The 26,205-nt window shown below is 33.4% G+C and overlaps 1 protein-coding gene across 2 annotated transcripts in view; it reads left to right on the forward strand.

The window, feature by feature from the left end:
* The window catches only part of PTPRQ (protein tyrosine phosphatase, receptor type Q), a 251,518-nt gene that overhangs the window by 96,637 nt on the left and 128,676 nt on the right, over positions 1 to 26,205 (forward strand). For both annotated transcript variants that reach the window (XM_025403263.1, XM_025403264.1), the window contains 7 exons: positions 11,114 to 11,274; positions 12,009 to 12,154; positions 16,887 to 17,055; positions 18,683 to 18,973; positions 19,218 to 19,493; positions 19,860 to 20,011; positions 23,656 to 23,797. In XM_025403263.1, the coding sequence (XP_025259048.1) occupies positions 11,114 to 11,274; positions 12,009 to 12,154; positions 16,887 to 17,055; positions 18,683 to 18,973; positions 19,218 to 19,493; positions 19,860 to 20,011; positions 23,656 to 23,797 (1,337 nt within the window). The remainder of the gene's footprint in view (positions 1 to 11,113; positions 11,275 to 12,008; positions 12,155 to 16,886; positions 17,056 to 18,682; positions 18,974 to 19,217; positions 19,494 to 19,859; positions 20,012 to 23,655; positions 23,798 to 26,205) is intronic.

A 26,205-nucleotide genomic window follows, 5' to 3' on the forward strand; every position in this document is an offset into this window, starting at 1 on the left:
CATGACTTAACCCTTGCCTGACATGGCCATATGTTGTGTTTATAATTTGGTATCTTACTGTCACAAAGCGTGTGTTCTCTCAGCCTCGTGGTCTCTATTTGATATGGTTTGGTTGTGTCCCCACCCAAATCTCATCTCATGTTAAATTGTAGCTCCCATAATTTCCACATGTTGTTGGAGTAACCGGTATGAGATAATTTAATCCCGGTAGCAGTTTCCCCCGTATTTTCTCATGGTAGTGAATAAGTCTCACCAGACCATCCTCTCTTGCCTGCCGCCCTAAGACATGCCTTTTGCCTGCCACCATGATTGTGAGGCTGCCTCAGCCACGTCGAACTGTGAGTCCATTAAACCTCTTTTTCTTTATAAATTACCAGTTTTGGGTATGTCTTTATCAGCAGCATGAAAACGGACTATTGCACAATTTTAGCATTAATTTAGGTCAGCTGTTGTGTCTAACAGTAAATGGTGAGGGGTATACTGAGGTGTGCCTGACCTCCCATCCTGTCATGGCCAGAAACTCCATTTTTTTAAGGTTCAGTTGGTTGACAGGCTTAGGATTTTATTTTTAGTTTATAGTGTACTAGTTACCATTTTGAGACAAATGTTTCTTACATATTTTTCTTTTTTTCAAAAATACCACAAAGAAAAGACTGTTATCCTCATTTTATAGTTGTGGAAATATTCTTGATGAGATTAAGGACAAAGGTAAGGTTACAGAGCTAAGGATGACAGAATCAGAATTCACACCCAGATCTGTGTTACTCTCAAATTGTGCTTTTACCACACCAGTAGGAATATGTGTTATAGTTGGCCTTTATTCTAAAAATAAAACAGTGCATTTATAGGATTATAGAAGTCTGAATTTGATAACAGCATGTGTGAAAAATATTTAGGGAGTTTAAGTAAGCTTATTGCATCAACTCATATGGTATATTTCTACCAAAAAATTATTGGCTTAATATTGGTCTGTGTTCATTGATGGACTGTATCTATTATGATAGAATGATAATTACACTGTTTCATGAATCAAACCAGTTGGATTACTGGTTAGTACAGTTTGAATAGACAGAGTAGAGCTTGTTCAGGGAGAAGTGATGAAGATGGTGGAAATCCTCAGAATCAAGGCATATGCGGAACTATTGAAAGAAGAGAACAGGTCAAGATTAATAATAGTCAAGATTTTTTTAGTTTCAAGTACTGGATTCATCCTAAATTGGCATTAGCAAAAATGGGAAAATATTGATACATATAGCTGAAATGTCCTGATAATGTTATCAGGTGTGGTTAACAGCAAGAAGCTTGGCGTGGTCAACAATGAGATGGCCTTTGTGTCTTGTGTATAATGGCACAGGAGAAAAGTGGGAGTAGATAAAACTGGAGAGGTGGTTAGGCCATATACATTGAGTCTTGAAGCCAATCAATAAGAAGTTTGAATTTTATTGTGAGTGCAATGGAAAGCCCGTGGAATGTTTTATCCGGGAGTGTGATCATACATCTTTGGGTACATGGTTTAAATAAAATTTTCAAATTCTGTGTAATACTAGCAGTCATATTCTCTCTCTCTCTGTCACTCTCAGGTCTCTCATTGTGTGTGTGTGTGTGTGTGTGTGTGCACGCACATGCACGCACGCACACGCACGCGCATGTGGTGCTATTTATAAGAAATCAGTTTAGTTTTCTGTTCTTGTGATAGTTTGCTGAGAATAATGGTTTCCAGCTGCATCCATGTCCCTACAAAGGACATGAACTCATCCTTTTTTATGGCTGCATAGTATTCCATGGTGTATATGTGCCACATTTTCTTAATCCAGTCTGTCACTGATGGACATTTGGGTTGATTCCAAGTCTTTGCTATTGTGAATAGTGCCGCAATAAACATGCGTGTGCATGTGTCTTTATAGCAGCATGATTTATAATCCTTTGGGTATATACCCAGTAATGGGATGGCTGGGTCATATGGTACTTCTAGTTCTAGATCCTTGAGGAATCGCCATACTGTTTTCCATAATGGTTGAACTAGTTTACAATCCCACCAACAGTGTAAAAGTGTTCCTATTTCTCCACATCCTCTCCAGCACCTGTTGTTTCCTGACTTTTTAATGACTGCCATTCTAACTGGTGTGAGATGGTATCTCATTGTGGTTTTGATTTGCATTTCTGACAGAAAACCAAACACCGCATGTTCTCACTCATAGGTGGGAACTGAACAATGAGATCACTTGGACTCGGGAAGGGGAACATCACACACCGGGGCCTATCATGGGGAAGGGGAGGGGAGAGGGATTGCATTGGGAGTTATACCTGATGTGAATGACGAGTTGATGGGTGCTGACGAATTGATGGGTGCAGCACACCAACATGGCACAAGTATACATATGTAACGAACCTGCATGTTATGCACATGTACCCTAGAACTTAAAGTATAATAATAATAATAAAAAGAAATCAGTTTATTACTGAATTGCCTTAGTTCTCCCTTCTTAAATAATGTGGATACTATAAAGAAAACAATGGGAGTATACTAATGGTTATTATTATAATACATACTTGACCTACTGAAAAGCTCAGTTCCCTTTCTATAATTCCCATAACATTTCTATTTTCTTGTTTAATAAGGGTCTTCTTGCGAGTTGGTAAGGTCTAGTGTAGGGACTGTACTTTATTACAAGTCATTAGCTCAGTGCCTTGCATATAGTAAGTATTCTAAACAGTTTTTAAAAGAGAACATGAACAATCTAGAGAAGAAACCACATGTACGTATTTCAGCATGTTTGAGGTCAATTTTAATTTAACCTCTCTAATGCTCTGGATTTCCACAGTTCTATGCCCCATCCTATCTGTGCCTTCTCTGGTATATGGATCTCCACATAAAAATCAAAATCTATGGAGACAGGGTATGAACTGGAACCCAGAATTGGCCATCTCAGAGAAGCAGGTGTTTACAGAAAGGAACACTGCAGAGAGACTAGATTTGGGAGCTAAATCTTTGGTTGGAGGAAACTAAGTTAGAGAACTAGTTCCGTATATTGGCATTCCAGAAACTTTCAGAAGAGTCGGTTAGACATATTAGTCCAAAGACTATTAGTGTGGTTTTTATATGGTGAATAGAATTATGTGGGTATAGAATTGGAAAGTGATAAGAATTTCCACAAAAAAATATATATAGTAAGGTGAAGGTGATTTCACAGACAATTAAGATCAAATGTATAATATATATGGCTTTCTGTAGCTTCTGCTTGATCAAAGGCCAGAATAGCAAATTTAAAGGTTTACCCATCCTTCAAGTCTCCCATAAGCAACACTTTCCACAGCTTTTTAGAGTAACTGAAGAACAGACAGTTTGAAATTATGTTCTTTGGGGAGAGCCAAGAGTAGCAATATTCTAAATTTTAGTAAGACAAGTACCATGTGTTTAAAATCTTTTTATTTTTATTTTTATTATACTTTATGTTCTAGGGTACATGTGCACAATATACAGGTTTGTTACATATGTATACATGTGCCATGTTGGTGTGCTGCACCCATTAACTCGTCATTTACATTAGGTATATCTTCTAATGCTATCCCTCCCCACTCCCCCCACCCCACGACACGCCCCGGTGTGTGATGTTCCCCTTCCTGTGTCCAAGTGTTCTTATTGTTCAATTCCCACCTATGAGTGAGAACATGCGGTGTTTGGTTTTTTGTCCTTACGATAGTTTGCTGAGAATGATGGCTTCCAGCTTCATCCATGTCCCTACAAAGGACATTAACTCATCTTTTTTTATGGCTGCATAGTATTCCATCGTGTATATCTGCCACATTTAAAGCAGGGGCTAACGTTAATACTATTTGGTTAAATTTAAGAGTCCTAACCAGAGCTTTGTCTAAGAAATGAAAAGTAATGAGTTTTTATTTTTTTAAAGCCTTATTATGAGAAATTAATGTGGTGATCAGGTATTTTAAACTATTGAAGAAATAAATGAAAGAAAATGTCTTTAATAACGTGGAAGGGCACTGATTTACTGAAAAAAAATTATTTAAGTAATTTTTCCAACCTTTAGAGCTTTAGGATTATAAATTAAAAGCCTCTACTAAGAGGCAGTCTACCACTGATTATATTTTAAAGCTTGCTATACATTAAGCACTTTGCATCACCTTAGCTTTTTCAAAAAATCATTTTTGTTTCTACAACACTTGGCAAACTTTCAGTAAAAAGGCCATCTTCTTATTTCTTGACCAAATGTATTAAAAGACACTTTCGTTTATAAAATTAATTTATGATTATATTTATAGAACTCATAACTTTTTAAAATTTCCAGTAGAAAAATGTTTTGAAAAATATTTATACTCTGTAAACCCTATCAAGTAATTGTTAACCTTGTATTCATTTGAACACAATTTAATTTAGGTCAAAGTTATTTAATTCATTATTATACTATACTGTTATTGTTCACAAAAATTGACTGTTTTCTAAATAAAAATTGTGTTCTAATATTTAATTCATGATGCTTTAAAGTATTAAATATTATGCTTTGCTCTCCCTTTGTACAAACTTGATAAGTTCTCAAGCAGACAGGGAAGAAAACATGAATAAATATTCCCATATTATAATTAATAATCATATATAATTCATAAATTCCATACTTACAGAAACTAAATTAAAAATTTACAACAGACAAAAGCAAAACTAATAAGTAATTTAAAATATAGAGTTAAAAAAGAAATGGGGAGATGATCTAGATAAAGAAGAAAAAGCACATTTAATGTAATGTTAGGAATGAAAAAGGAGACATAACTACAGATAACTTAAAAATTAAGAGATATCTTTAATTTCAGCCCTTTGGGTGGCCAAGGTGGGCAGATGGCTTGATCCCAGGAGTTTGAGACCAGCCTGGGCACCATAACTACAGATACCTAAAAATTAAGAAATATCTGTCATCCCAGCACTTTGAGAGGCCAAGGTGGGCAGATGACTTGAACCCAGGAGTTTGAGACCAGCCTGGGCACCATGGTGAGACACCATCTCTGGAAAAAATAACCAGGTGTGGTAACATATGCCTGTAGTCCCAGCTATTCAGGAGGCTGAGATGGGAGGATCACCTGAGCCTGGGGTTGGGGCCATCGACGCTGAAGTGAGCTGTGATCGCACCACTGCACTCCAGCCTGGGTCACAGAGTGAGACCCCGTCTCAAAAATAAATAAATAAATAAATAAGTGGACATTTAAAATAACCTTATGACAATAAATTTCAAATGGATGAAATCATAAACTTCTGGTAAGATATAACTTATACACTTTGTAAAAGAAAATGAAAAAATCTGAATAGTTTATAAGCTTTAAAGGAGAGAAATGGGTAGTTAATAATTGTGTATTCCTCCAATAGCCCATTTTCTGAAGTATTTTACTCAAATTCTGGAGCCCTAACAGGATGATAACTATGTGGCTATAAACCCATTGAAGCCAGAGGTTGTGTCTTTGTCACCTTCATATTTCCATCACAAAGTATAAAAACTTATATTTTAGGCCCTCAATAAATATTTGTTGAAGTAATGAAAGAAAGAAGTCTTTCATTACTTTAATGTAAGTCTACATTTAAAAGTCTTGTTTTTTTTTCTAATCTCACTAACCTTTGAGCACCCCTGGGAAGTCATTTTACATATTTTTGATCTGTTTCCTCTCCTGTTGTCCTTGGAAATTTTCTCAAATCATCTCTATTTTCAAGCCCTTTACTAAATCTCACTCACCTCATTCAAAGCAGACAAACCCAGCTTCCATTCTAAACTTAAAATTGAGGTGACTATCTCAAAAATTTGACTACTTCAAATTCCTGCTTCCAGAATCCATCAACTCATTTACATCCATTCTCAGAATATGAAATCTCTCTTTCAGTTCAAGTGCAATCCTTCCTCCTGCCTTCTAGATCCTAATTCCTTGTGTCTGCTCTGAAGCTATCTATGGATTATTAGTGTATGATTCCTCAGCTTCAAACTCATTCTCTTCAGTGGCTTTTTCCTTTAATCTTTTAAAGGTATCTTTCCTACCAAACGCAAACAAGGAAAACAAAGCCAAACCAAACCAAACCAAGTTAGCCAGTCAACCAAATGATGACAATAAGAACAATAACAACAAATGAATACCTACTTTAACTCAGACTGTCTCTGAGATGCTAGAACAGCTTTAGTAATGTACAACTGTTTATGCCTTGCTAGTCTGGGGTTATTTAATACACAGTCACTAACCTACTGATGCTATCAAGTTGTGTAGAGTAATTATGCTAAAGTACAACATAGAAGAGTAGTTTCCTTATATAATGGGAAAATTAATGAACATATATGAGGAAAAAAATAATCTAATAAAGAGTCAAGTGAGTGAGTGCTCACATTCTTCATTTCAGGGAGTTATATTTAGTGAGTGAAGGGATTAATCTAGGACATTTAAATAATAACTGATTAAAGTTTTGAAAATAAATTCACAAAAATGAACAGGGATGGATGTATCATATGGTAGATTATGCACGGAACAAAATATCAAATGATAAAGATTAAAATTAAAACTATGACTTTTCAAAGGGTCTCAAACCTTGGCTAGAGAACCATACATATTCATACTTATGGAAACAGAGAAATTTATTTACTGTGGTTTGGGTATTCAGGATTTCTTCATAGGCAGTCATTGCCTAGCATGGACTTGGTGTTGTAAGAGATAAACAAAGAAACTGGTAAAGCAAAGAAATTGCTCTTTTGATCTAGAATTTCTTTTATGCCCTAGATGTCAAAATGTGGTATGTCTTTTGAAAAAAAAAATTGGAAAGTAATTAGGAAATAACTTCATCTTAGAGACTGTTTATCCCAGTTGAAGACTTTTTTTTGGTGTTACTCATGAGTAAAGACAGAACAACTACAGCTTACACTTTTACAGAATAATTTCAAAGTAATTAAATTTTTTTTCATTTCCTAAATTTGAAAAAGCTTTGAAACCTATTCAAAATTAGGCTTAGAGTTAAATAAGTAAAATCATTTTACTGAGGACTTCCCTCAAGTTTCATCTCAGTTTGAAAATAGTCACTGGTTGAGAGATTTGGCCAGTGTTGAAAGGTAATATATTTTAGATAACAACTATTATGTAACATTTATATGCCCTCCCTTTGTACACAGTTTATGACTTTGGATATGTAAGAGTTAGACCTGCTTTGTCCTGTAGGCCTTCTCTCTTCTTCTCCCACCTCCCTCAACTCCCTATCCTACTCTCAAACTTTACAAACTAGCTTTCTAGTGAACAATTTCCTGGATCTTTGGGGCCATGCCTTATTCTATTTTTTTTATACTTTGGTCACAACTAAGTTATTTGCTCATTGCTTTCTTTGTTCTTTACTTTTAGCTACTAAGGGAAAAAAGTTTATTGTCCTTGTCTTTAAGGAAGTCATACTGTTATTAGCAAATTGTTTTAGAATTATTTACCACTTTATCTCTCTATTTTGAGGATAGGGGCTGTATGTTACTCATATTGATGCCTAAAGTAGTGCCTGACACAAAGTAGATGCTAATTACATTTTGTTGGATTTTGTTGAATATTGATTTTGTACATATCATCTCTAAATTCAGAAGGTGTGAAAGTTAACTTTGCTTGCGCTGTCTAATGAATGGTGTCTAAAGAGCTCAGACTAATAATGTTTTTCATTTTAAAGACTAAAATAAAATATTAAAAACCCATAAATAAGTTTTTTTTGATTGTTTGTTTTAATGGATCACAAATGACCACAAACATGTAAGAAGACATTCTGTCTCACTCACAGCCAGGAATGGCTAACTAAAATCTACCTAAAAATCTACTAAAATCTAACTATATTAATAGTATCCAGAGATTTATGTGAGTTTGCCAAAATGGGTATTCTCACACGCTGTTAGTATGATTCTAAATAATTACAATTATTATAACTTAAAATTTGATACAGTAATCATTTTGGAGTAGTAATCTTAAAATTTTAAAAAGCATTCAAACCATTTGACTCACAAAACACACAATTTGTATACCGGTGTAGTGTTGCATGCATGTAGTCCCAGCTACTCTGAAGGAAGGGTGAGGTGGTAGGATGCTGTGGGCCCAGGATTCAAGTCCAGCCTGGGCAACATAACAAGACCTTGTCTCTAAAAAAAAAAAAATTAAATTAAAAAAGTTAAAAAAATTTAAATTAAAAAAAGTTTAAAAAGAATCACACAATTTTATAGGTAGAAATAAAAAGTACTATTATGAAAAGATACTTCTTTAAGGATAACTACAGCATCGTTGCTACTAATAGCTAAAGAAATAAAAAAAGAGAAAAAGCCTAAAAGTTAATTCATAGAATGGCTAAATAACTATGATATATCCAAATTATGCAACTACAAAAACATTATGATATAGATCATTGGTGTTAACACGATAAGAGAAAAAATCAAGATATAGAACATATACTTTTATAAATGTAAATAAAACATTATAATGGAACACATAATAATTCTAATATAATATTTTTAAGCTAATAAGAATAAAACAGATTTTAAAACTAAGCCAGCTAAAAGCAAGAGTAACAACTTATAGCAGTGTCAAAGATGAATTTCCTACACACGGTTTGTTCAAAGGGAGTGAACCCTTTGAGCTTCTGGACTGCTCAGAAGATTGCTCCTTTGAGATCAGAGAGCTCACACCTCAGCACAGAGATTTATATGTTATCTCCAATTCGGTAACCGCTAGTAGGAAAATGCAGTTTGAGCCTTGGTGATAGTTCACTTCTGTCTCCTTTCTCTTTCTTTTAGTTATCAGTTTTATAGCAAATAATCTCTTACATATTTGATCTAGTCTGAATTGTTTTAATTAATATTCATGCTACCATATTTTTCTAACTTATTTATTAAAATATCAGCCACAATTCTAAACTACAAAAGAAAAATAAACAAACCTCAAGCAGATGAGACATCTGAAAAATTTTTGTTAGCTTAATTTTGTCCCTTGGGAGTAAACCAGGCTAGATGTTGAAACTATAATATGCAAACTGAAGTGAACTATTATGTTTTGATTAACATAATTTATAACAACTAGCTTCTTTTTATTAAAATATCTATTTGAGATAAAATTTATTTTTGATATCCATTTCCAGGTAATTGCCTTGATTCTGCATTATCTATGGAACATAAACTGAGTTTTTTACAGTTGGTAGATACTTACGTACAAGATTTTGCTGTGAATATCAGGGCAAGGTAGCAGAAAACATTGAAATACATTAATGAAAATAATTTTTAAATTGATATAATGCAATTAGATTACTTTACCTAATAGCATAGCTTCATTTTATTTTATTTATTTTATTTTATTTCATTATTTATTTTTTAAGACACAGTCTTGCTTGTTGCCCAGGCTGGAGTGCAGTGGCACGATATCTGCTCACTTCAGCCTGCGCCTCCTGGGCTCAAGCAATCTCGCGCCTCAGCCTCCTGAAAGCTGGGACCACAGGTGTGCCCACCATGCAGGGCTAATTTTTGTATTTTTAGTGGAGACAGGGTTTTGTCATGTTGCCCAGGCTGGCCTCAAACTCCTGGTCTCAAGTGATCCAACCGCCTTGGCCTCCCAAAGTGCCGGCATTACAGGTGTGAGCCACCACACTCGTCCTAATTGCATAGTTTTAGACATCCATATTGGATTAGCTCTTCTGTAGTGTCCTGATGACCTGTGACCAGTGGTAAGAGTATGGAATTGGGTAGTTTCTATGACAAGGAATCTTTTCTGGCGGCTAATAGCCACAGTATCAAGAGTTTTTAAAACCACTCTCCTCTGGTCTCAATGGAGTCAAAGAAAGCTCTCCTGACTGCTTCTGAAAAAGGATGTCAAATGAAACTGTTTCAAATTGCTGAATAGCCTGGCTAATCCTGCCTGTCTCCAATCACAGGCTCTGAATCCATATTTTTCTCACCGTGGTAAGCTTTCCAACTATTTTTCAGATAACAAAACTTATATTTGGAATAATTTTGTGCTTCTGTGGTAGTAAAACCATGACTGAAATGTATCTCTGTGGAAACCCTTAATTCACTTAAAATCTATTATTCCTCCTAATGATTCAAGGCTTCAAATATTTCAATGGTAAAGAAAGAACATTTTCTATTCAGAGGGAATATTCATTTACTTCTTCAGTGCTTTGTGTGTCTAAAGAAGAAAAATATGAGATTACATGAGACACATACTTTTTCAGTGTTACTGATCATATTCCCTTATCTAAATTCTTTAATAACTAACTTTATTATATAAATCTTAAAACAACGCACATTTTTCAGCACCACTATACACATGTTCATTTTTTGGTTTTAGATATTAATCTATACCCAATTCAGACTGTGGAAACTGAACTAACATGACTGAAATAAAATAGTGTTATATTTTGTTCTTTAGACTCTTTTTTCCCCTCCTGAGATTTTGATATGTGCTTGGAGAGTTTTGAGTCAATATTTATTTGATTTGTTTTCTTTTCTGGAGTGATATTTTAAATACTTTAAAGATTTTGATTGAGTGAGAGGTGTGAGCTATATTTTCTTCTTTCCTGTATGATATACATACATTGTTTTCAATCTCATTTCTATTAAGTAATTATAGGAGAGCCCACAACATTGTTATTTTACATGTCACTATTTAGATATTTGTTATTTATTTATTTGTGTTGGCCTGAAGTAAATGTCACTTTTGTACAATATTTGAAAGATAGATTTATTTTATAAATTAATAGTTTAAGATTTTGCCAGCATTTGAAATTAACAAATATTTGGACGACGAAAACATCAGTATGAAAAGGAATACTGTAATTACTTTAGTACATAGTATTCCTGAATATCCATTAAAATTGATCCAAGCAAACTCTAATTATGAACATCATATTAACATTTGATCTAATTACTGAATATAATTAAAAGCAAAATAAGCTAATTTACTAAAGTATTCTGAAATTGACTGTTTTCAGTATTTCAGGATAACCAACATCTTTATTCTATTAATCCAGATGAATAAATTTCCATATATTAATGTTGTTTACTTTTAATGTTAATGTGCTCAAAAAGTATATGTTAACTTTTAAAATTCAATTATACAGATAATATTCTTTTTATCTCAGGAATAGATCATCATTAAAAACTATTAATGCCACTGAAACATCATTGGAGTTATCGGATTTGGATTATAATGTTGAATACAGTGCCTATGTAACAGCTAGCACCAGATTTGGTGATGGGAAAACAAGAAGCAATATCATTAGCTTTCAGACACCAGAGGGAGGTGAGTTAAGGAGGTATGCCAATTAAAAGAATGTTCTTTTTCTTTTTAAAAAAATATCCTGCTCAGAAAAAAATTCAAATATCAAAATGTATGACGAAGCCTAATATTCATTATCAATTGGATGAAAAATTGAATTTTGATTACTTTTTAGCTGTGTGATGTTAGGAAAATTAATCTCTGTGTGCCTCAATTTCCCATTGGTAATGTGGAAACAGTATCATTCTACTTCACAGGGTTCTTATGGAGATTACATAAGTTTTTATGTTTAAAAGCACTTAGCACAGAACTTACTTGACAAATAGAATTTTATGTGTTTATTAAATGAAGCAACATAAAATGCATGAATCATTTGTCTATGACTTTTATTATTCAATATACAAATTTTAAGTTATATTAGAATTTCAAATTATGTACTCTGTATTGGAAACCTGTTATAACAGTTTTCTCATATCCAGAGCAGTGGACAGGTTTTCGAAAGGGGATAGTATTTTATGAGTAAGACATCCATCTGTCTTCAGCTTGAATATGCCTATAATAAAGTATTAGAGGGGTGACCCAATGCGTTTTTTTTGGATTTCATTTCTGACATCTAAATAGATGTTATTTCTAATTCAAGCTTTTTTGAAAAACAATTTTTACCACTTTAATTTATAAACTGTAGGTAAAATTCAGGCCATTTCAGATATTACTTGTAGCCACAAATACAGTAATTTGTTCAATTATTTGTTTTATAGCACCAAGCGATCCTCCCAAAGATGTTTATTATGTAAACCTCAGTTCTTCATCAATAATTCTTTTCTGGACACCTCCTTCAAAACCTAATGGGATTATACAATATTACTCTGTTTATTACAGAAATACTTCAGGTACTTTTATACAGGTAAGAACTGAATTTTCCCCTAGTTCTTTATTAACATCCTTAAGTTTTATTAATAATACAGGCTTGTCCCAGTGAAAGAAATTGTTTACCTTACATTGATAATTATGCACAGATGTATTTTATTAAACTCCCATTGATATAAAAAATGTGGTATAGAAAATGTCAGATACATGTAATCTCTCTTCATACACACACACACAGACACACACACTTCTATATAAGCTTCACATGTATCACCAACAGTGAATCTGCCACCTACTTAAAATTCTGTTTATAAAGATGGCCCTCAATTACACTTCCTCCAACAAGTGTTCTCTAAAGTGCTGATGGTATCATTTATCCTCAAAGTTATTTATTAGCTAAGTTTTTTCATTTGTTGGTATACGATATAAATAGTTTTAGTGTTTGAATGTATTTGTGTGTTTTTCTTTAATTAAAAAAATGTTTTTGATTGTTAGCAGGAAGGGTTATTATTATAACAATAGTATAATAGTTATTGTTTAATATCAGATGTAATGAAGACCACTCAGAATGTGGTTATTTGTCATAGATAAGGTTCTAGGCTTGCACAGTTTGTAGATGAGCACTCTCTAGGATGTGAATGATGATGGCTATGAAAATAGCTAAAATGCCTTTACTTTGAAGAAATATTTCCAGTTTTCAGCAGGATTATGTTATTTCTCCAAATTAGGTGTTTCACAGAACTTTAATATATAAAAAGGATAATTGGAGCGATTATGATTGAATCAAAGATGCAGAGAGCTGGAATATAATTTGAAAAACACGAATTTAAAAGAAATGCTGCAATGTACAGAATACATCGCTTAGTGGTAGAAATTATTGACTGCATGTTTGTGACTTAGGTGATTCTTAATTCTTTCTATCCTTTTAAGTAAAAGAAGAAGAAAGAGAAGTCTTACAAATCCTGAGTTGCCTAATCCCATTTGTGACTGACAGCCCAAGTTTAGTCACTAGTTAGTTCTCCTGAGAAACAGCCTCTGGAATTAAGTGTAGCTTTAGTGCAACTATAGTGCAATGTAGGCTAATGAAGAGGGCAAGAGCAGAACTTTGCGAGCTATCTCAGGACTAACCTAGCAGGGAGAAAGACAAAGTCCAAAAGGTGGTTTAGTGTTTACATTCTGTTCTATAAGAGTAGGGTTGTATAAGTCTATCTAAAACTTGATGCAAAGAGAAAACTACCTTATAAAAGACATGTAGATATAGTTACAGATATAATAAAAGGCATGTAGATAGAGTTATAAATGTAATTGTAAATCAAAATTTTCAAACAAATGCCTTAAGAGCAGAAGGAGAAAGGAAGGTCCAGTTTTCTACTCTGTATGTCACACAGTTTTTGCTTTTTGTTTTGTTCTCCATAGGGAAGAGAAATGGGACCTAGAGAGGCAATTTATTTTTTACCAAAATGTTGTTTACAATTGTAACAATATGTCATTATACCAATAGAAGGTATTCAAATTGGAGATTTTCCTTCTTTTATACATCTAAAAAACGTTGCACAATTGTTCCAGTAGTTCTAAATTTTAGCAACAATTTTGTCTCTGTACAATTTACTTACGGCTTCTTTGTGATTTATATTTTGGTTCTCTTTGTCCATATCTAAATAATATAGTGTAAGTATCAAACTATGGTTCCAACATGATCTTCTAAACCTACTTCTTCAAACCTGGCTGTGTAATATGATCTAATTTGCAATTCATCTGCCTTAGAACATGTTATCTTTTATTAAGTAATCTTAAGAATGCTTTTAAGTGTGACAGCTGCAAGAGGGCACAGGCTAATGATGTTAAAACATTTCAGAAGTATAGTCTCATATTGCTTGAAGTTTATCCATGCTTTAACTTATTCCTAAAGTTAATGTTAAAAATAGCATCAGTATCTTCACTACCTAATTTTCTATTTTGAATTAGTAGAAGAAATCCTCAAAATGAAAGTTATATAGCAGAATAGGTGTATACCTTTTTATTTGTTCCCTATCATCTTTCTCCTTCTTACAGAACTTTGTAGAATACGTCATGCATGGCATATCATGTTCTGCCTGCTATTGCCAATAACTGTTGCTTCTCTTAGTTCCCTTATGCCATGACAAGCATCTTGTAGAAAAAGAATTGTGTAATATTTATCTTTTCATCTCCTAAAGTCTTCTGAAACTACATCATACATAGGTTTAATGCTCAATACATATTTTAATTGAAAGATTATAAAAATATTATAATAGACCAACATCATTTTTAGTACATAGTCGTAATTTTGGAGTCCTTGAGTATGTAGCAAAGCCATCTTTCCTTCTTCTTATCTTGGAGAATTTAACCTCTTTGCTACTATTTGGCAATCCATATTATTCTTCCTTCAGTTATTGCACATTGTATTTTGTACAGCATGTTAACTTTTCTACTTTACAATTTTACCCATTTATGTTTCCTTAGTGTGCCTGACTAAATGTCTTCTATTTTAAAATGGGCTGGGCGCGATGGCTCACGCCTGTAATCCCAGCACTTTAGGAGACCGAGGTGGGCGGATCACAAGGTCAGGAGATCGAGACCATCCTGGCTAACACGGTGCAACCCTATCTCTACTAAAAATACAAAAAATTAGCCGGGCGTCACCGGTGGCGGGCGGCTGTAGACTCAGCTACTCGGGAGGCTGAGACAGGAGAATGGCGTGAACCTGGGAGGCGGAGCTTGCAGTGAGCCGAGATCGCGCCACTGCACTCCAACCTGGGCGACAGAGCGAGACTCCGTATCAAAAAAAAAAAAAAAAAAGTATTAACATAGCTTTTTGATGTAAATTTTAATTTTTGTTATAGAATTTATTCTGATTACCTATGACCTTGATGACTAATACATAACAAATTATCTGAATCACCCAGAAGTCATTCCTGCTGAGTGTGTGACTTAATGTGCATAGACATGTAACAAATTTGTAACATTAGATCAATTATCCAGATGATTATTTTACTCATCTGTTTATTTTTGCACAAAAATGTCTTTTGGCACAAATTATCTAATTAAGGCTTTTTTGTTGTTTATATAAATATAGTCAGAAGGTATTTAGTGAAACCTTTTCAAATTTGACCAATCAGCTAATATAACACATTTTTTTGGAGGGGGGGGGACGGAGTCTTGCTCTGTCACCCAGGCTGGAGTGCAGTGGGGCGATCTCGGCTCACTACAAGCTCTGCCTTCAGGATTCCCGCCATTCTCCTGCCTCAGCCTCCTGAGTAGCTGGGACTACAGGCGCCCGCCACCTCGCCCGGCTAATTTTTTGTATTTTTAGTTCAGACGGGGTTTCACCGTGTTAGCCAGGATGGTCTTGATCTCCTGACCTCGTGATCCGCCTACCTCAGCCTCCCAAAGTGCTGGGATTACAGGCGTGAGCCTCCATGCCTAGCCTATGTTAATACTTTTAAGTGGTGCTTTCTATAAGCCAGTTGTTCCATGTGTAAAGTAGATGTATTGGAAGGTATTAAAGTTCATGGATCGTATTTTGTGTGAGATTGCTATATTACTTTAACTTGTCTATTTCTATGTAAATCACCACAAAATTGAAGTAAATCTTTTATTGCACTATATTTTCCCCTGAATACTGGCAAAAGAACCATAAATTTTTGCTAAATTTAATTTGTTGATAAATTTCAGAGCCATTCTTACTATACGTTTAGTAAAATTGCTTATCCTATGTTATTAATTTAAATGAAACTAATTACTTTTTTTTTATTGTGTGCTAGACATGGTATTAATGGCTTTTGTGCTTCATGTCATCTAATCCTTAAAAGTTGTCTGTGAAGTGGAGATGATTATTTCCATTTTACAGTTGAAGGGAGAAAAGCTTTGAGATTAGATGATTTATCCAGGGATACCCTGCCACAATTTGAATGCAGTTCTGTAGGACTTAAATGGCTTCATGTGGATTGGAATGATTCAGATTACTCTGTGCAGATGGAAATTATAAAATTATTCATACTGATTACCTATATGTTTAAGTCTCCTTTTATTTTAGAATTAATTTTATTTGGCTATGTGTTTTACTTTTAAAATTTGATAGGAAAAAATGATTGCATAAATACCCTAATAATTTTTTTCAAGCCTTGGGGAAAAATGTAACTGGGAGTCAGGCTAGAGAATTTAAAACTTTCTCTTACTCTACACGTCAGAGAGTACATCAATCTGCCATCCCTTTGCTACAGCTGTGAGAAGCAAAGTCTGAAAAGAAATGTGAAAGTCTGAAAACCCACTAAATGTGAATAATAATAGCTATTCGAGTTCATAGAAAGAGGGCAAACACATTCGAAATTCCTTCATCACAAATGGAAAGAAACAAAATTAAAAGTTTTATAATACTCCCAAACTTGTTTAATATTAGCCGATGCTTTGAAAATTACTTGAATGTTTTTATAAGGAAAGTGACCCTGATCAGCACAGTTGTAGCATTTCCATTTGGCCACTTGACCTTCTTCATTGTTGGCTTGGAGGTTTTACTCATTGCTATTTGTGAATTGGTTTTGCAATAAAAACTACCATCTATTTCTCTGTTAGTACAAACATATTTCCAGTTTAATTGTTGCGATAAAAAATGTTCTATGTTGATTTTCCTAAAACAATTAATATATTAAAATAATGAGACAATCAATTCATGGATAACAATTATTTTGAAATGTTCATGCATACTAAAAAAATACATTCTGAACAATGAAAGCAATGTGTTTATTTTTCAGAATTTTACACTCCATGAAGTAACCAATGACTTTGACAATATGACTGTATCCACAATTATAGATAAACTGGCAATATTCAGCTACTATACATTTTGGTTAACAGCAAGTACTTCAGTTGGAAATGGGAATAAAAGCAGTGACATAGTTGAAGTATACACAGATCAAGACAGTATGTAAACAAAAAACACTTATTAATCTTTAATATGATTAATTTAAAACTTATTATTTTAGGAACTTTTCCTTTGGTTTGAATTTGTAATAAAATATTTTATTTAAACACATTCATTACAGGAGTTTGAAAATGCAATTAATATACTTATAAAACTATTGCAGTAATAGCCTCTTCTGTTCAAGAAAACTGCTAACATTCATTCATGAAAATTCTGTTCTTTTTATTGCTTCAAAAGATGTCATGGCCATCCAATTATGGGCACAAAAAGTACTGCGTACATGGATGAATTTTCCAGTCGTTAATTTACTTATTCATTTTCTTTAAGGACTTAAAAAATCTCTAGCAACTTGTTTTCTTTTCAGACTTTGAATCTACATAGGACCCTGCAGCACTTCTGTTCTCACTGTGTTTGTGACTAATGTATCCAGAATTTTTTTTAACTCCGGAAGTTTCTCGTATGCATCTTCTGAAGAATCCTATTTATCCTGAGTATTCAAAAAACTATAATGATTGAAGCTCTTGATTTTTTTTATGTTTCAGTTTTCAGAATACAGTGATAAGCAGATCATTACCTATTTTTCTTGTAGTTGTTTCTGTCATCCATTTGCTTGTTCATTTTCAAAGATTAATTCCTTATTGAGAAATGGTAGTGACCTAAACTTCTGGAGTAAAACTCCATGTTTACTCTCTGAAAGCTGTAAATTGACAGATTCCTTAAGCATGAGAAATGAATGCTTGATTTGTTTTTGGAAAAATCTTTTGAATTGTTGACAAGTTGGTCAACATGAAAATAAATGATAAATGTGGGAAAATATGTATTTGGGGGTCTAGCAAAAATGTTATATTGTAATATATGATCAATACCATTTCAGGCATTCTTTAAATGTAGATCTCCCCCAGGATTTTTGCCAACCTATAACATTTTATCAGTTATAATTTCTACACCATGGATAATAAGCACTTACTATGCACTACTCCAGGTGGATGTCAAATGTACATTAATAGAGTTTAATGTCACAATACAACTTATATCTGAGAATTGGAACTTGTGTGTAAGTAGAGTAACTTTTTAATATACAAATTTGAGTTGGTAGTCTGGTGACTGGAGATGTTTTGAGACTGGATATTGGGAAAGCTTTTAGTATTGATTCTTCTGACTACCCACATGACCTTGGATAAGTCACTTAATGGTTCTGAGCTTTAGTTTCAACTTTAGTTGAGCTTTAGTACAACAAGGGTAATATTTAGAAGAAATAAGCTAAAAAGATGGTTTAGATAATATAAATTATCAAAATATTTAAATAAAGCAGTATACATACACATATTATGCACACATACGCATCCGCACACACAATTTCCACATAGTAGGAAAGAAGAAACAAGAAAATATTATAGAAACAATTCCCATACATATTACAGATGACAGAGTTTATTTTGAATGATTTTTAAAATAATTTTTTAGAAGATATTTTATAATAGGTGAATGTTTACAACATCTGCATTTAAATAATTTAAGAGCTGATGATGTAATAGTTGCCATTTCAACAATTATACTCAGTTTGTGAATTTAGATTCTGTTTAGGGTAACTGATGATTTTTGTATTTTGCCCATTACCTATCATAGTACCTGAAGGGCTTGTTGGAAACCTGACTTACGAATCCATTTCGTCAACTGCAATAAATGTAAGCTGGGTCCCACCAGCTCAACCAAACGGTCTAGTCTTCTACTATGTTTCACTGATCTTACAGCAGACTCCTCGCCACGTGAGACCAACTGTAGTTACATATGAGAGAAGCATATATTTTGATAATCTGGAAAAATACACTGATTATATATTAAAAATTACTCCATCAACAGAAAAGGGATTCTCTGATACCTATACTGCCCAGCTATACATCAAAACTGAAGAAGATGGTAGGCTAGACCCTTTTATTGCCTATTAAGCAGATTGTTGTTGTTCTTTTCATTTACATTGCTTTCTCATAGGAAACAGTCTTCAATTATATTGCTTCTGTTTGATCTCAAGTAATTAGCCTTTCAATAAACATAATGTTTCTTAAAATAATCTGCTAAGAAAATCAAATCCCATTATGATTGAATCCTCTTTTTTAATGCTGATTCACTTTGTTTCATTTAATATTCTCTTTTTCTTTTATAGTCCCAGAAACTTCACCAATAATCAACACTTTTAAAAACCTTTCCTCCACCTCAGTTCTCTTATCATGGGATCCCCCAGTAAAGCCAAATGGTGCAATTATAAGTTATGATTTAAGTTTACAAGGACCAAGTGAAAATTATTCTTTCATTACTTCTGATAATTACATAATATTGGAAGAGCTTTCACCATTTACATTATATAGCTTTTTTGCTGCTGCAAGAACTATAAAAGGACTTGGTCCTTCCAGTATTCTTTTCTTTTACACAGATGAGTCAGGTAAGCCGGAATCCACATTTCTTCAAACAATTTCACTGTTGCAGCACCGGCTCTCTCTTTTTAAGGAACAGCATGGAATATGAAAGGATATCTGATTGTCTGTTTGTAACAGCCTTACCATTATATTTACTTTGTTGAATTTTTTTTTTCAGTTTGAGCTTCAGAATTTCCTGTTCTGTTTAAAGCTACTTTGGAACTACTGTGTCCAAATACAGATTATAATTAATTATGATATTTGTTTCTGAAATTAAAATATGATCATTTTATAAATCTTTTTAAACTAGTATCTTCAAGAAAGTAAGTCACGGTGCCATTTTTATGTTAAAAGTTTTATGAATGTAAGTTTCATCATGTGTTTTCCTACAGTGCCTTTAGCACCTCCACAAAATTTGACTTTAATCAACTGTACTTCAGACTTTGTATGGCTGAAATGGAGCCCAAGTCCTCTTCCAGGTGGTGTTGTTAAAGTATATAGTTTTAAAATTCATGAACATGAAACTGACACTACATATTATAAGGTACGTTGATTATAACAGTATATGTTTATTTTTAAAAATCAGAAATTGAATTAAAATCTTTTGACATAGGAGGAAAATGGACTACTAAATTAAACAGTGACTATTTTTTTTAAACTTATTTCCTACAATTTAAGGATGCTTATGGAAAACACAAGAAGCATTTGCCAGGTATATAAGCTGAATACTTCATAGAGCAATGTGCTTAGATTTGTAACTTCTAGATATCTACAATTTAAGAAATAGTTGCATCATTTTGTTAATGCTGGAAAGTGTATAGTAATTTTTTTCTGGCTTACAAATATAAAATATATTTCTATCTATTGTTAACAGCAGTACCAAGGGAATCTTTTTAGCCTTTTGGAAAGGTATTCATATTTATTCTGGACTTCTGGTCATCTTTGCTGATAGCATATGATCCTACACCAATTGGTCTTTTAAGATATATCCTTATTTTTTTATTTTCAAGAGTAATTCATTTGCAACACTAACCACATTTTCCCTCTTCCATTTTTGGAATTCAGAATTAGTGAAAAGTATCCACAGAACTGATGTAACAAAGAGTCTCAAATATATGTCTGTGATTTCTAGCATTTAATTACCAAAATGTAATTAACAAGCATTTATTTAAGAAAATTTTCATATTTTTTTCCTCAAAGGCAAATAAAGTCCTGGAATGTTCTTATTTAGTTTACAGCAAGAAGAGTGCAAAAAATCTACGTAAACATTTTACTCAATATTATGAGTATTACAATTTATGACTATGGTAAATCATTGTTATAGCATATGTAGCTTACAAATTGAATAGTAAAAATGAAAAGCAGGCATTAACTTTATGTCATCAGGAACAATGACTTTCTTTCTGGAAACCAAGATATTACTTTAAAACTTGATAGTCTGAGTATAATTTGAATCATATTACCCCATAAATGTGAAATTTGTTTCCCAGAAGTGTGAAATTACATTAAATGACATGAAGCCTCTTGCCCTTTAATATCTATCCCTGGTTTAATCTTAACATTTTTTCATTTTTTATTTGCTTTGTCTGTATGGGTCACTGGGAGATAGATATCAAAAGGGAAAAAAGAATCCTTTTCTCAGAGTAATCGCATTCCTAGGACAATTGTGTATGTGTATTAGAGTGTGGTTGTCTACATATGGATCTTATCTCCTCAGAATGGTGATCTCTAACATAGACTGTCTTAGCATAGTGGTGAAGCAAGGGCTCTGACTTCAAATTACCTGGCTCAGATTCTGCCTTTGAGACTTATTGTGCTTCAATAGGGACATTGCTTACTTCTTAATGCAAAATGGGAGTTACAAAGATGTGTACATTCGAAATTGAGGATTACAAAGGAAAGTCTACACATAGAGCATTTCAAACAATTCCAAGGATGTGATAAACATGTTGCTATTGTTGCTGTAATTGTACACAGTTTTTAAAAGAACAAAAAAATCTGTCCAACATTGTAACAGCACTAAGCATGGAGTGACAATATGCCATTATGTGAACATGAGAATAATTTATATTCTAAGATTTGGAAACAGATTTTATCAATAGAAGCACATCTTTAATATTTCACAAGCAACAAAAATACCATCTTTATACCATTAAGTATTAAATATATCGTTTGGGATGGGCAGTCGTTTTGTGTTTTAAAATCTGCTACCTCATGTTACTCTTTTTTACATCCTTTTACATCTATTGTCTCATTTATCAATTTTCATAATCTTATTTGCTTTCAAATTCCTTTAAATGTACTCTCATGCCATCTTTTTCCCTGTCTCAGCATCTAGTTACTATATCTGCTTTCCTCTTTCTGTTTAGCTTTCTCCCCTAGTGTGTTCTATTTTCCTTTCTCTTTCATCTACCCTGATATCCTGACAGCATCAATTTATATTATTTTATCTGTTTTTCTATTCTTTTTCTTCTTTCAAATTATGTGTGCATTTGTGGAGGCAGAATAAGGCTACAACCACTTCAAATGTTGCTGCTATCCCAGTCAATCCACTGTGGTCCACGGATAGTGAAATCTATAGGTGACTTGGGTCACTCACACATACTGAAAGAAATTATTTATTTAGTACAAAGTTCTATCAAAATATGTTTGTAAGTATTTATCACTCATGTTTCCCTTTTTGGCAACATACGCTTGTGTAAATCTGTTCACTATCCCATAAACTACTCTCTTATTATTATGTCCTCTTGAGTTCAGTTGTTTCTCTGGTTATTAGCTCTTCCTAACCAAAAGCATAATTTGCTTGTTTTGTGTTTATTTTTTTCTCATTCAGAAATTGTATATTTCTCTAGTTAATATAAAAATTCTTTGATGGCAGGGACCATGCCTTATATGTGTCTATAATCTCAGAATATCTAATATATGTTTTGTAAATAGTAAGCAGGAAAGAATGACTGAAATAGATTAGGTAAGCCCCTAAAGTAAGTCAGTGAATTCCTAGAGATTATTTTAAAATACGATTCTAATTGTAAATTTCCCAATAATTAATATTCTTGTTAAAATTTCTGTTACTGTGGTGTTTAATAATCAAAATGGTTTATATTTTGTCAGATATAACGTAAGAGTCCTATGTTTATATCACATAACAGATTATCTTCTCTGTCCATGAGGATAACTGATTAATCTTAACTGCTTTCTTGGTTAGGACAATTATCTTTGAATGAAAACTTTGTACTTAATGATAATTTTTTCTATGAGAAAGCATATTCCTCCTTGGGCAACTATGATACTCTTTTGTTCCTTTTCTCATGTCTCTAAAAACAGTATCAAATTAGAAATTTAGGAATTGGCTGGGAAAACTCCCAATTTAAGCTTCATGGAAGCAGATATTTTAAAATTATTATTCACTGCTGTTTTGTCAGTGTCTACATACAGTAGCTGAAGAATAAATACATTGACACAGGAATGCTGTGGGTATTAAAAATGAATTTAGATGACTTCAGAAAAATCACGTGTCTCCGACCACCACAAGTTGGTTTTAAATTGCAGACTGTAATTATAGCAAATTTTAAAAAAATGAGTATATAATTCCAAGTAAAAATTTTGAAAACAAAACACTCTAGTTTTCTAAAAAGTCAATTGTAGGCCAGGTGCAGTGGCTCACACCTATAATCCCAGCACTTTGGGAGGCCGAGGTGGGCAGATCACCTCAGGCCAGGAGTTCAAGATCAGCCTGGCCAACATGGCTAAACGCCATCTCTACTAAAAAATACAAAAATTAGCTGGGCATGGTGGCACGCGCCTGTAATCCCAGCTACTTGGGAGGCTGAGGCAGGGAGAATTGCTTGAACCTGGGAGGTGGAGGTTGCAGCAAGCAGAGATCATGCCACTGCACTCCAGCCTGGGCAACAAAACTAGACTCTGTCAAGAAAAAAAAAAAAAGTCTAAAAAAGGCAATTATGAGGTTCTTCAGGGAAAAGAGGGTGCCCAGTTCATCCTTGTATCATAAACTGAGCACACTCTATGGCACAAAATAAATGCTAATATTTGTTTTATTATAATTTAAAATATCCATGCTTATTAATCCATAAGTTAAATATAAAAGGAATAATTTCAATGAAAATATTCCAGTGATGAACAATTTTTTGACAATGCATTGGGACTAATAATTTTTTTTCTGCTTTTCAGAATATATCAGGTTTTCAAACTGAAGCCAAACTTGTTGGACTAGAACCAGTCAGCACCTACTCTATCAGTGTATCTGCCTTCACCAAAGTTGGAAATGGCAATCAATTTAGTAATGTAGTAAAATTCACAACCCAAGAATCAGGTTAGATACACTTTTTGGGCCTAAAATGTTTCATTTTATATTCAACACCTTTCCTTTCCTTTTCTCAGTTTATATGATAAAGTATCATTCCTTAAGAGTCTACTCAAAGGGAAATTGCATTTCAGTGATTTACGTTTAGTCTTGGTCTTGTGTGAAATCATATGCTGTATGTGTGTTTATGCATACAGTTTTACACATAGTTTTTCCTTTTGAACAGAAGAAGTTGAAATAAAAAAGTAGTTTGGGAACAAAATAGCCTTCTAGATATCTGTGAAAATTACCTAATTCTTGGAACTGTTTGAGATAGCTGGGGAAAAGGGGGGAAATGAACTAGCAGTCACTTTTAACAGGCTGATTTATATTTTTATGAAACAGTATCTATAATTTTCTTTTAAGAAGATGAGTTGTGACATTTGGAGAGCATGAGTCATTGAATAAGCCCCCTATGTTCCCATCATCCCATTTTACCATGTGGATGACACTGAAATATCAGTGGCCTAATTCATCAACAGCTTACCTGCTGTGTCACACATGTAGTACACATGACATATCTTGCCTTTGTGTGCACACTGAGTAGTTTTTATTTACGACTATTTAATGATGGCTTAGTAATGTACTTTTCCTTTTCTCAACTGGACAACACCTTTAAAAGCACCTCTTTTTATTTTATTTTATTTTTTTAACTTCTATCAATGTTTATTGAATGAGCACAAGATCCCATTCTAGTCATTTCTCCTTATCAGCTCTGGATGCACTTCCTGGTATGTTAGTGAATGTCTAAATTGAAACTGTAGACCACTGAATACTAAATTAATCATTTTTGTATAAATTTATGACTACCTGAGACTGCTTTTCATAGCATTCCTGTAAGAGAGGCAAAATAAATAGCATTTATAGTGGATAAAAGTACATGCTGTGAAGTCATTATCTGGATTTGAATTTGAGCCCCATGACCTACTAGTTGTATAATCTTGGCAAAGGCTCATGACTCTGTGAGCCTCTGTATCCTTAATTGCAAAGAAGCACACATTAGCAGTAGCTATCTCATAATGTTGTTGTCAAACGTATTTGAAAAAATACACATAAAGCACTTCATAGAGTGTTGGACATACAGTAAATGCCCACTTCATAGAGTGCTGGACACACAGTAAATGCCCTCTAAATATTACTGTTGCCCCCATTCCCATGTTACAGATGAAGAAGCCATGATTCAGGCATATTAGATGAAAAGGACCTCAAGAAAATTAGTGAAGAACCTGTCTAGAACATTGGCCTTCTACATGACTGTAGGAAATGCATGTTGTAAACAAGTGATAGAATATAAAAATGTTCAACCCATAAATAAAAAATATTTTAATAATATTTGTACATGAGAGCAGTAACAATTGAGGCTAATCTTGTAGAAAATGCTCTGTAAACCAATAAATATTTTTATCAGCAAGATAAAATTGTACCCCAACATTCTATACTCTGATTATTTAAATAAACAAAATTTTCACCTTTAAGAGTTTTAATATAACTGGTTATTTTTTTTTGAGGTTCAAAAAATCAGGAAAATAGATATTCACAAAATCCAGATGTAGAAACTAAAGTTCAACAAATTGTCAACTATCTTACGTTAACTTTAAAAATGTTGTTATATGATTCTGAAAACAAGGAAGTGAATAGTTAATAACATTTAATTGCCATATCCGTTGATCAGCCCAAAAATTATCTTTAAAAAATTTTTAATGCCACACATTCCCTAAGTATTCTCCTTTAGTACTGGTGTCTTTATCTTACAGAGGAAGAAAAGTTTATAACAGCTCAGTTTAGATCCAGGTAGAGCAGTGTAGGCAGGTCAGGGATCACCTGAGTATTCTTTAAAACACTATATTTTACATAATGGCAGCAAGTTATTTTCTTTCAATTTTCATTGTTTGTAATCCACAAATTGACCATGTCCCAATTTTTCTTCTAGCATTATCTTTTACTGTGACAAGAAAATTTATTCTACTAATACCACCATTAGGGGACATTGGCTAATTGGACATTTCTGTGGGAAGCAACCAGTCTTTCTAATGTGCAGTCACTTTGGTGGGCTAGGATATTGTTCCTTAACCAGGCCTTCCAGATACAGAGGACCTCTGAGAAATTGGGTTACTTTCAAGTAAATTCAGAGAAGCTCTAGAAAATAAGACTAAGACTCCTTAAATCTTCCTTCCAACGATGTCTACAAAAGGTACTTAAAGATGAGATCCTCAAGATTCTTTCAAAGAAGACATCCCAGTAAAAACCAGTACCTTTAAATTAGTTAGGGGTTTCCAAGTACTGTGAAGCCCAGATTTGTCACATCAGGGAGGCACCTGTATCTATGTTTTGCATAAAAATGTTCCATAATAAACTATTGCTAAGATTCTTCCTTTCCA

The sequence above is a fragment of the Theropithecus gelada genome, chromosome 11 (assembly GCF_003255815.1).
Source record: "Theropithecus gelada isolate Dixy chromosome 11, Tgel_1.0, whole genome shotgun sequence".
NCBI lineage: Eukaryota > Metazoa > Chordata > Mammalia > Primates > Cercopithecidae > Theropithecus > Theropithecus gelada.